The 12,021-nt window shown below is 34.3% G+C and overlaps 1 protein-coding gene across 11 annotated transcripts in view; it reads left to right on the top strand.

The window, feature by feature from the left end:
* Window positions 1-12,021, top strand: part of trc (Serine/threonine-protein kinase tricornered) — a 427,668-nt gene that overhangs the window by 381,044 nt on the left and 34,603 nt on the right. For all 11 annotated transcript variants that reach the window (XM_072540414.1, XM_072540410.1, XM_072540411.1 and 8 more), the window contains one exon: window positions 4,515-4,650. In XM_072540414.1, the coding sequence (XP_072396515.1) occupies window positions 4,526-4,650 (125 nt within the window). In that variant the 5' untranslated portion in view covers window positions 4,515-4,525. The remainder of the gene's footprint in view (window positions 1-4,514; window positions 4,651-12,021) is intronic.

The raw sequence follows: 12,021 nt of genomic DNA, 5'->3' as shown, positions 1-12,021 counted from the left end.
AAGAATATTTTAAACAGAGTAGGGGACGTAGCACAGCCTTGTAGAAGTCCTTTTGTCGTCTTAAATGGATTGTAGGCTTTATTTCCACATTTAATAGCTACTTTGTTTTCTTTGTATAGTGCTTTAACTGCTTTTATTAGTGTTTGTCGGATTCCGAGATCATTCATTGCTTCCCATAATTTGACTCTAGGTATTGAGTCATATGCTTTCTTTAGATCAACAAAGGCCAGATGGACCGGTCTACCTTTTGCCATTTTCTTCTCTATCAGTTGTTCTAATGTGTACGTATGATCTAGGCATGATTTTCCTACTGTGAACCCTGCTTGGTCTTCTCCAATTTTTCCTATTATTTCAGTTTCTAGTTTTTCTTTAATAATTTTCCCGTAAAGTCTACCTACCGACGATATTATACTAATTCCTCTGTAGTTTTCACATTTTTTCCTGTTTCCTTTCTTATGTATGGATGTGATGTATGCTTGTGTCCATTCCGCAGGTATTTCTTCTCCATTTAGTCCTCTTTCGAACATTCTATGTAGCATGCGGAATAACTTTTCCGTTCCGTTTTTAATTAGTTCGTTTGGTATTCCTCCGGGTCCTTTGGCTTTTTTGTTCTTCAATGTCTTGATTGCTCTCTTAACTTCTGCCAGGCTTATTTCTATCTGGTCGTATGCCCCATTTCCTGCATGTTCTATATTCTCTTCCTGAAATTGGGGACGGTTTTCTGTAAGTAGTTCTACGTAGTATTCTTGCCACTCGTTTTCACTAATTTTGCCGATCTGGGTTTTCTCTGTCTTATTTCGTTGAAGTGCTTTTAATATTCGCCATGATTCTGAATTTCTCGTTCCTCCGATATGTCGTTCTATCTCTGTGCATGCTTGTTCCCATCGTTCGTTCTTTCCATTTGTTACTCTTTTCTTTACCTCTCTGTTTTTCGCTCTATATAGGTCTAAGTCTTCCTGTTTTTTGGTGTTTAGGTATTTTATGTGTAGTTTTTTCTTTTCTTTTATGCATTTCAATGTGTCTTCCCTTAATTTGATATTCTGATGGGTGTTCCTTTGGTCGTCTTCTCCAAGAGCTTCTAAGGCCGCTGAAATCAGGCAGGTTTTTATGTGTTCATGCATTTCATCTAACGTGTCATATCTGAATTCTTCTAGTTTTTGGTCTAGTCTTCTTTTGTATAAATCTTTTATTGATTCTTCCTGCAATAGATGTAATTTGAGCCTCTTTTCGTTTATTGTCGTTCCCGTTGTAACAATCGATGTATGTTTTTGTTTTGTCCAGATATAGGGGAATTCCATCCATGCCACCACAAGTTTGTGATCTGTTCCACACTCTGCCCCTCTTTTCACTCTGATGTCTTTCACTTTGATGGAGCTTTTGTGGTTCATGATAATGTAGTCAATAATGGATCTTAGTTTTCTTGTCTCTTGAGTCCATGTGTATTTATGTATATTTTTGTGTTTGTAAAATCCGTTCATAATTTTCAAATCATTTACTTCACATAGTTCTACCAATCTTTCTCCGTTGTCGTTAATTGTGTCTTCTCCAAATGGACCAACTGTTCTGTCATTGTCTTTTCTTCCGACTCTTCCATTTAGATCCCCCACTATTATTATTTCTTGTTTAGGTTTTCTCTTATCCATTTGTTCTTGAAGTTGTTCGACAAATCGTTCTTTCTCATTGGCTGGACTGTCTTCCGTTGGACCGTATGTTGCTAGTATTATAATTTCTCTGCCATACATCTTGATTTTCAGTTTGGCAATTCTCTCGTTTATGGGTTCCCAATCGTCTATAGATTTTTCCCATTTCTTCTTTAGTAGAATTCCAACTCCAGCTTTTGCGCGGTCTTTCTTTTCTACTCCGCTCCAACAATGGATTAGTTCCCCTATTCTTTCCGTGCCGTTTCCTTTCTTTTTTGTTTCCGTTGTGACGAGGATATCGAGATTCATCTTTTCGAATTCTGATGTTACTTCACTGGCTTTTGTTCTCCAGCCCTGCACATTCCATGTGCCGATTCTTAGTTTTCTCTGTCTTTGTCTTCGGTTGAGTTTCGAAGCCGGGTTTGTTGAACTCAAAGCAGAAGTGCCCCCCCCCCCCCCGTATCCGATGGGGCTCCCTCCTTCGGAGGTGTGGATTGCCACCCGGGGATTAATTTTAAAATTTTTCATTTCTGCCAATTGTTCGTTAGCCCTTGGATTTTTTTAAGTGTGCTAGGTTGCTAACGCCTAACGCCACAACCCCCTTTTGGAGGACCTATTGTTCAGCCGCCCACTCTGGGTCAGACGCTGTTTGCAGCCGCCCACTCTGGGTCAGACGCTACTGTTGTCAGTTTTGGTCCGCGTCGGGTATTTCATTTCCCCGATACCACCCATATCTGGGAGGCATTCCCCTATCCGCCACCTGGGGACGCGTCCGGTAGAGGATTGACAACCTCCTCCTCCTCGGATTTTTTTTTAATTTACTAATCTGCTAAATTTCCCAACACAAGCATAAGAATCATCGGGTTGTGGTTCAAATAAACATTGAATAAAATCTAAAAACTTCAGTTTGGTAACCATTTTCCTAATAATAAATTCACGCATATAAATGAGAATACAATCCTGTAATTTAGATTTCTTACCTTCTAGAAATAGAACTATGTCAGTTTCTATTTCATTATCTTCAAAGAATATTCTTTTCCTTCTTCGCCCTCTAGCTTGTCAAGCAAGTAACATAGTCACGAAGCTACGGCTTTATGAATTTTGTGAATTCATAATATTGAAGATGGTAGGCAGAGTTTAAATTAATAGGCTTTGATACTCACCGAAATGCATGTTCTGTTTTGAAATTTCTTGCAGTACAACTCAATGCAGTGCATGATTGAACCATTTTTATACAATTATTCTAAACCACTATCTCAAAGATTAATCAATATGTATTACAAAAACTATGTCTTATCTAATTATGATTATGATGAAATTACACTCGTATAGGTATAAATGATTATTTTTTTTTTTACTTTAAAAAACCACTCTCACAAAATTTCATGTAAATATCACGGGAAACAAATTTTCAAACATTGTTCCATTTTTTGCCCTTATTTGTTTCACCCAGCGCACAACACGCCCACTAAACTTTAAAAAATCGGCTTTACTTATGTTTCCCGAGTTCTATATATATTTATTATTAAAAATTTGTGGGAAAATCCCAGTAGTTGGCTGTATACCATCGTTTAAAAAAACATACAGAAGTTAAAACACTTCACCATTGTATTTAGGTATATAAGAACATATAGTTAAAACTTTTACAAGTGTCGTCAAAATTTATACAGTAGCATAACGTTTTCGATCTAATCAGATCATCTTCAGTGCCTTATGTAGTTGAAGCTAACAATGAATTTGTGGCTATGACATCCATATATGGGTTTACACCTTTCCAAAATTAAATTATATGGTGACTCTAGGTCGATGACGTTGGATAAAATTTAATACTTGAGGAGCTACATGTCTCCCTGTTGGGTTTTTAACACGTGGTTCTTGTCAGTCTGTGTCGTTTTAACTGACAAGAACCACGTGTTAAAAACCGAGCAGGGAGACATGTAGCTCCTCAAGTATTAAATTTTATCCAATGTCATCGACCTAGAGTCACCATATAATTTAATTTTGGAAAGATGTAAACCCATATATGTATGTCATAGCCACAAATTCATTGTTAGCTTCAACTACTACTGTATAAATTTTGACGAGACTTGTAAAAGTTTTAACTATATATTTTTATATACCTAAATACAATGTTGAAGTGTTTTAACTTCTGTATGTATTTTTATTTATTATTACTACATCTATAAGCTAAACCATTTTACCGAGTCTAAAATTTAGCCACGCGCTTTCAAAATTGAATTTTGTTAAAATCGATAAAACATATGCAGAAAGTTGACATTTGCACTGAATATTTGTAACTAAAATCACATGTTAAATAAGATAAGTCACTTTAGTGAGACTTTATATCTGGTAGGTTGGCGTGAATGTTTGAATGAGTGTGAGCGTACTATCGTACTTTGCTAGATCACGTAACTTGAAATTAAACAAACACATTAAATTACCACCAATATGGTGATAAAAGAGACGGCTATCGTGCTTTATGTTTTAATGAAATATAATAAAATACTATTGAAGTATAGTAGCACCGATGTCGATTTAAAATATGATCTTTGTACCATTTGAAAGTTAAGCAGTGATGTTAAAATTAACATGTTTCTTTCTTCGAATTACAACGGTGTATTTTGTACTGTTAAGTAGCTTGCATTGGACCGAAGTAGTTTGCAACCACATCGGACGAAATATGACTATGGGTGAAAAATGTTTTGTTTTTTTACGATAAAAATTATTAAATACTTAATTATTCTAATTAAGAACCAGAATAAAAAATGGTTTGATTGTTTTGTGCGTGTATGTAACATGTAATGTGTATATATTGTGTTGATTCCATGTTTTGTTAAAATAAAATTATTTATAGTATTTTTTTTTTTATTTCAGGGGTCCTGGACATGACCGCCACGGAGAACACCATCCGTTTTAGTGTCCATACCCTGGACAAAGCAACCAAAGCAAAAGTCACTTTAGAAAATTATTACAGTAATCTTATAGCCCAACATGTAGAACGAAAGCAGAGGTAAGATTAATTATTTTCAATCAAATAAAAATACGTCTTTCAATTTCTTGTTTAAAAACTTTTACAATATTTCCTCTATGTTTAGTAATAAAAGAGATGGTGGAGATGGTTTTAACGGCGCACCTTAACTGGCTCCCGAACTCTATAAAACCACTTTAATCTTACACGAATTCAGTAGCGCACCTAAAATTTATCTCTGGGGGGGGTTTTGGTTGGTCACCAAAATTTTTTTTATGAGGTTACCTCCATTTTGAATCCTTAAAATGTGTAAGTAACAGTGTCGGAATAGGGTCCTGGGGGGGGGGGTTAACCCCCAAAACCCCCCCCTCGGTGCGCCACTGCACGTGGCTCCCAAACCTATACATGAACTGGCACCTGGCCAATACGAAATTCGTAGAAATTGAATATTTTTCTGAATCTTGGATTTTGAGGAAAAGAGGTATAATATACACCAGAAATTAGAAATGTAGTCGTAAACAATTTATTTATTAAAGAAACTGCAAGTTACAGACTATACAGGTGGATGCCTTCTTGATATATTTTTAGCAAACTCAAAAGCAGTTATAAGTTTTTCCTATCAAAAATGTATTTGACGTTAATGAAAGTTCTTTTAAGACGTACTGTTTTTCGGTATACTCTTTTAGGGATACTACTACTTCTTTGAACATTTTTCAGAACTTCCAAAAATTTAAAAATGTTCGGATGGCAAGTATAAAATAAAGGATTGAATTTTGAATGAAAACTCTCACCTGAACTCGTCGATCTTTGTAGAGGCGTACTATTTTCTGCTGGATGCTGCTGGACTGCTGGATGTCTGGGTAAGATTCCTTCAATATCAATCACAATACAATCGCCTACGTCTTCGGAGTCCAAAAAAGAAAGAATAAATACGTATTTTAAGTAACACGAAATGCCTGATTCTTTTAAATATTGCTGTTTCATATAACACATCTTTTTACCTTCCGATATATGAAAGTGTCGATACTAAAGGAATGGCTTAACTTAGAATTCATAGTTATATTAGCTTAATGAGTCATTAACTAAAAATATTCTTAAAGATTATACAGAATCGAATTTAAAAAAAAAATGTGAAATAGACATAAGTGACTCTCAGTTTGGATTTAGAAAGGTCTTGGGAACAAGAGAGGCGTTGTTTGCGATTCAAACACTCTTTCAAAAATGTCTCAATCGTCAGAAAAAAGTATTTCTCTGTTTCATCGACTACCAGAAGGCTTTTAATAAAGACCAGCATGAAAAATTGTTGTATGAACTACAGAAAAAGAAGCTAGACGGAAAAAATCTGGAGTCCGATAAGGCTGTGTCATGTCTCCATTGCTCTTCAACTTAAACTCTGAATGCATATTCAAACAAGATTCCCAGACGACCAATGGTAATGGCGGAATAAATGTTTGTTTTATTAGGAGAGTTTATACTTTAAGCAATTACTGTAATTTAAAGCAATAAACAGTTCTGAATCTGAATCTGATTCTGAGAGAATAGATTTTCTCCCTATCTATATTAACTATCCGTTAACAATAATTTTAGAATTATTTTAAACTAGATACAACATATTCTCGATCAAATATCAGTCGTAGAAAAAGTTTAGTATGCAAAAACAACAATTTACATTAAATCATTGCAAAACATTCAATTTATGAGAATTAAATGATTCCTATATTATTCTCGAAAAAAAAAATTCAAATAAGCATTAGAAGGCGCCGAAATTGATATAAAAATAAACAGTAAATATATTAACAATATAAAGTATGCATACGATACCTTTCTGATAGCAGAAAAAATAGAAGACAAAAATTATAAAGTTATAGACAGAGTTAATAAATGTAAGTGAAGCAATGGGACTGACAATAAATCTTCCAAAAACTAAATGGTGATTAGCAAAACCGATGAAAATTGTCGTATTGGCCTAAATAACACTCAATTAAAACAAATTCAGATACCAGATATAGAGATACAAACACGAATAGAGCAGGCTATGAACATGTACAATAAATGGAAGCAAATTATCTGTAACCGAAAACTAAGCTTAGACATCCGAATGAGTTATTAAATGCTACGTTTGGTGTCCCTCTGTATGGAGTCTGGACATTAAAATTAAATACCATGAGACATTATCGCAGAACGCTTAGAATATCATAGACACAACACATTACGGATTGAACAGTATTAAACACCATAAATAGAGAGTTAGAACTTATAACTATGATTAAGAAACGAAAAACTCGCACCTAGGTTACATAATGAGAAATGACAAATATAATCTGCTACAAATATTAATTGAAGGGAAGATAGAGGACTGAAGAGAAGTAGGCAGAAGACCCATGTCATGGCAACTAGTGGAAATTATATTTAAAACTGTTCGTCACTGTCATGAGTTTTCCCGTTCACTTAACATTTCAGTAGCTTGCATTTTCTACGACTATATGATTAAGTACAAGCAAAACGCAAAACTATCAGTAAACTAATTTGAAATAAATTTTCGGCGAAGGGTATACGAATTTAAAGAATGATGAAAAATTTACCTAAATTTCCAAGAATTTCATCGGGAGCCAATTCACGCAAACCCTTTTATCTGTAGATAGCTTATTACCTGTAAATGGGAGCCAATTCATGTGCTCTTAAAAGGCATCAAGAGATTGTGGAGACGAAAATCCCTCATAATGATTTTAAAGTAGAAATGTTAAGAAACATTTATGTTTCCTGCTTATTTGGTATTATTGTCATAAAAAGGCTGAAAAATAATACAATAATGATATGATAAGTCTTCATTGTTTTCTTCATTTACCATTCTTAACACTTTACTTCAAAAACTTTAAAGATAACTCTCGCATTATAGAGCTGTAATGGTTTAATATTCTCCACTATTTCTATTATGATATCATCTGATATTATTCGTCATTTTTCTGATTACTTTCGTTTTAACTGCTCTTATATCTCACATTTACAATTGCCTCGATATTTTCCGTATTACTTGTGTTTTTGTTTTTCAGGTTTACTACTATTCTTTGCTTATAATAATATAATATATGGTTTTCGGGCCAATGCGGCAATTGTCTTACTAAGTGAGACTGATTACTAACTCATCGCCTTTTTGTAATGTATGCCGAAGTCGCAGAAAGAAATAGTCGAAAAGAAATATTTCGAGACCATGGCATCTACGTCTAGAAACTAAAGTATCATTAGAAAACACCGATTAGGAAATCCTACTCTTTGTTATGCTTTGTTTACCCTCATATCTTATCACTATTTAAACATAACCTGTAGATCTTCACGTATTGTTCTTTTTGTTTCCTGTGAAACTTTTTTTATTACCTACTTTTATTTGATTGGTTCCTTTTTTTGAATTGAATCTAGTAAAAGTATTCCTAGCTTTGGCTACTCGTATCTTTATTTCTTCGTCGCAAAGTCACCTACTGTTAGAGCTATCTTAAACAGTAACTGGGACTGCGACGAAGAAGTGAAGATACGAGTAGTAATAACTAGACATACTTTTACCAGATTGAATAACTACATTTGTCAGCGCGGAACTTCTTTGAGTCTCCGTATTCGCGTTCTAAAATGCTTTATCATCATCATTCTCTTTACCTTTATCCCTATGCGGGGTCTGCCTCTCTAATTACATTTCTCCATAAGTTTCTATCTTGGGTCATATCAATATTAGGACTCTTTACCGGCATGTCCTGCCTAAGCGTCTCTACCCAGGTCTTTTTTGGTCTTTCTCTCCTACTACTTCGTTCGTTTACTGTAACTAATTCTACAAGGAAAAGTAGAAGAAAAACGAGGACCAGGAAGGCAAAGGATTTCCTGGCTGAAAAATCTACCTATGTGGTTCAACACAACAACCACAAATCTTTTCACCTGCCCAAAAATTCGGATTAACATGTTGAAGATTCGGATTCAGCGGGTCCAAATACATAAAATTCACTTATATAATCTCATGGACCTCAATCGGTCATGAAACCCTCTTTTGTCCCTAAACTATTCGGTATCGTCACTTGTATTGTGTTTCTGAAGTCTGATTGTTTTATTCCGTGGTAATTATGTAATTTGATGTTAGTCTAATTTTTAATTTGTTATAGATCTGTATTTGTTTGAAGCTTTTTTGACTCCTGTTGCAAACACTACCATCGTTGTGGATAATTACTTAAATATTGGTCAACTCATTTTACTACTTCTTGAGAATTACTAAGTTTTACAGTGCAGTTATATTTTACTGCTTCTTCTAACAGGTTCCTTAGTTTTTTGCTATAATTAAGTTGTTCCATTTCTAACTAAGGAAAATTTCAGTGTGACTGAAGGCAAAAATATGTAACAAACAACTCACCTTGGCCCGATGCCCGCCGTTTGTTTAGTAGGGGGATGTAAAGTTTGAGAGAATATTTTTGGCACATTTCCAAAGGTAACTTGTAAGTTAGTCGTTTTCTATACATAAATTACTTAGAAACCTCCGATAAGACGTTGTCTAGAGAGGCTCAGATGTACGATCTTTTTATCCTTTAATTGTGAAAATTATTTTCGCACATAATATCAGAAATATAATTTTTTTGAGGTCCCTAAATTTTACTTTTTATTGTATAAAAAGGAATAACGTAACCACAATTTAATTATGTATCACCATAACTGATATGGTTCTGAAACTATTCTCTTGTGGCATTTTTATGTTATTGTGGTTTATTTCGATAAAGAAGTAGTTGTAAGCGTAACATGCTAAGTTACAAAAAATCTAATTTTATCTGTATTATAATATACAACGATACAAATCACGCAATCAAAACGGAAAACAATGATGTCAAATCTATTTTGTACCAATTAAGCTGTAACAGAAAGACTTTTTTATATAGTGCCATTTTGTCAGTCGCTTAAAATTTCTATAAATTACACATAAACCTTCTTTCAGGCATCTCTTCAATTGCAAATAATTGTAAAGATTTTAGGCTAAACCATTTTTTTAAACACTTTTTTCTATTCGATAGTTCGAATATAGGCCTCTCCCATTTCCTTACATGGTTCTCTGTTGTACCTTATCTAGTAATCTAGATGGTATAGAATTAATCTTAGAACACGAGTAGAAACACTGGAGAAACGTAAGGAAGAAAAGAGACTAAACAACAAAGAAAGGAAATTAAGGAAGAGAACAACTTTTTAAATGTTTGAATCCACAAATCAAAGAGAAAAAAATACAAATATCATTAGAATAAAAAAGGTAAAATTCACTATATCAACTATATTAAAACATATTAAAATCATAAATATCAAAAAATAGACTTATAAATATCCAGGTAAAATATTCAAATAAGGTAAATAAATAACGTATGAAACATATTAGATATTGATAAAATTATTATCATAACGGATGAGAAATATCTTATTGATTTCTTTAGATAACTATTTAAATCCTTTGTTTAATGGACGAACTGTGTTAAAAAATAAGAAAATTCTTCCTCGGAGATTTGCTCCCCCTCGTCACGAATTGCTTGCTCCAAGTCATTAATGATTTGAAACTCAACAGGTTTAGGTCGAATACGTCGTCCCAAAATATTCCATTCATGCTAGATTGAATTTAAGTCTTTACTGCTTGTGGGGAATGGTAATAAAGGAATCCCAATTTCATCCCAGTAATCCCATGTGATTCTTGCAATGTTTGGAGGAGCATTATCTTGCATCAGAGGAAAGTTATCTTCAACAAATGGAACAAATGGCATTACATGATCTTCCAAACATTGTTCAATATACCTTTCAGGGTTTAAATTGCCTCGTTAAATTGTAAAAGTTCTGTATGAGCCTCTAGAGAAATATCTGCTCACACCATTATACCACCTCCACCAAATTGAACTCTGGGAGTAAAACAACATTGCTGATAACGTTCACCAGCTCTTCTCCAAATCCCTGGGCTGCCCATCTGATGAGTATCCGTTAAATCTTTATTCATCCGTGAAGAGCACCGCACCTTCTTCTTCAACACTTCAATTAAGATGCTAGCGGGCGAAGTGTAAAGGTTTGGCTCCGATGATTTTCTGTTAATAGAGGTCCCGTCTTCGAACGGTATAAACGGAAACGGTGTTTCTATGGACATCATTTAATCGTTAAGCAATTACTGGTGCTGATAATGTGCGATCGCGTAACGCTTTCAATCTAATAAAGCGACCTTCATCTTGACTTGTGGTTCTTTATCTACTTTGAGCTGGCCTCCTGGTCTAGGTATTGTCCTGATGTCCGAAACCTTTGTATTGCATCAAACACTGTACTTAGACAAATTCCCAGAGCATTTGCAATGTAATGAATGCTCCGCCCATCATCCTGTAAAGCAACAGCTTGTGCTTTTTCTTCTGGTGTCATCATTTTGTTATTGCAATTTTTGAAAAGAAGAAAACATAAAAAACTAAAGCCAAACTTGTAAATACTTAAAATACCAAAATAAACTGTTGTTGTTCGCAAAAGTCATCTAAATAGGTTCTAACAAGAAAAAAAAAATGTTATTGCTAATAAGGCATAAAATAAAATTCATAAAAATTAAATAAGTTTTTATCTAAAAAGGAACAAATACATAAAAATCTAAGTGTCTGGTTAATTTTGCACTCCAGTGTATTAGGGTGGCCGGAAATGAACTTTATCTAATGGACAATAAAAGAATCAAATGTGCCGTTCGTCTTTGAGAAATCATATTCTATATTTGCAAACAAAAGCCACCGACAACAGCGAAGTGGGTAAATAACCCCCAAAGGGCAATTCAGGTTTATTGCGGTATTACAGTAAGTGCCGCTGGACCTAACGATTACTCAAAATAAATGAGTCTTAAACTATTTTCATGGGAAGATACTTATATGAATAAAAATGTATGTACAGGATGAAATAAGATTTTGCTATTATGTAATAAAATAACGAAAATTGGAGAGGCTATCTTCTTCTTAAAGTGCCTATCCGTTCCGGATGTTGGCGATCATCACGGCTATCTTTACTTTATTTATTGCAGCGCGGAACAGTTCAGTGGTAGTCGTGTTATACCACTTTCGTAAATTTTGAAGCCAGGAAATGCGTCTTATTCCCGGTCCTCTCTTACCATTTACTTTCCCTTGGAGAATCAGCTGGAGAAGGCCGTAACGTTCTTGATTTCTCATTACATGTCCTAGATATTCCAACTTTTTAGTTTTGACGGTCATGAGAATTTCACATTCTTTCCCCATTCTACGCAGGAGAGGCTATAATAACCGGATTTTTAACATTACAATGTCCCGTGCAATTTTGGGCATACAACACATTGTTAGAGTAGATTTAGAGTAAGAGTAAGTTACTTTAACAAAAGCCTCGGCTACCAAACTAAGAGTCACACAGAGAAAAATGGAGTGATTCATGTTA

This window comes from Diabrotica undecimpunctata, chromosome 8 (assembly GCF_040954645.1).
Source record: "Diabrotica undecimpunctata isolate CICGRU chromosome 8, icDiaUnde3, whole genome shotgun sequence".
NCBI lineage: Eukaryota > Metazoa > Arthropoda > Insecta > Coleoptera > Chrysomelidae > Diabrotica > Diabrotica undecimpunctata.
Note: the sequence above shows the minus strand (reverse complement) of the source record. Positions and strands in the feature narration are given on the sequence as shown.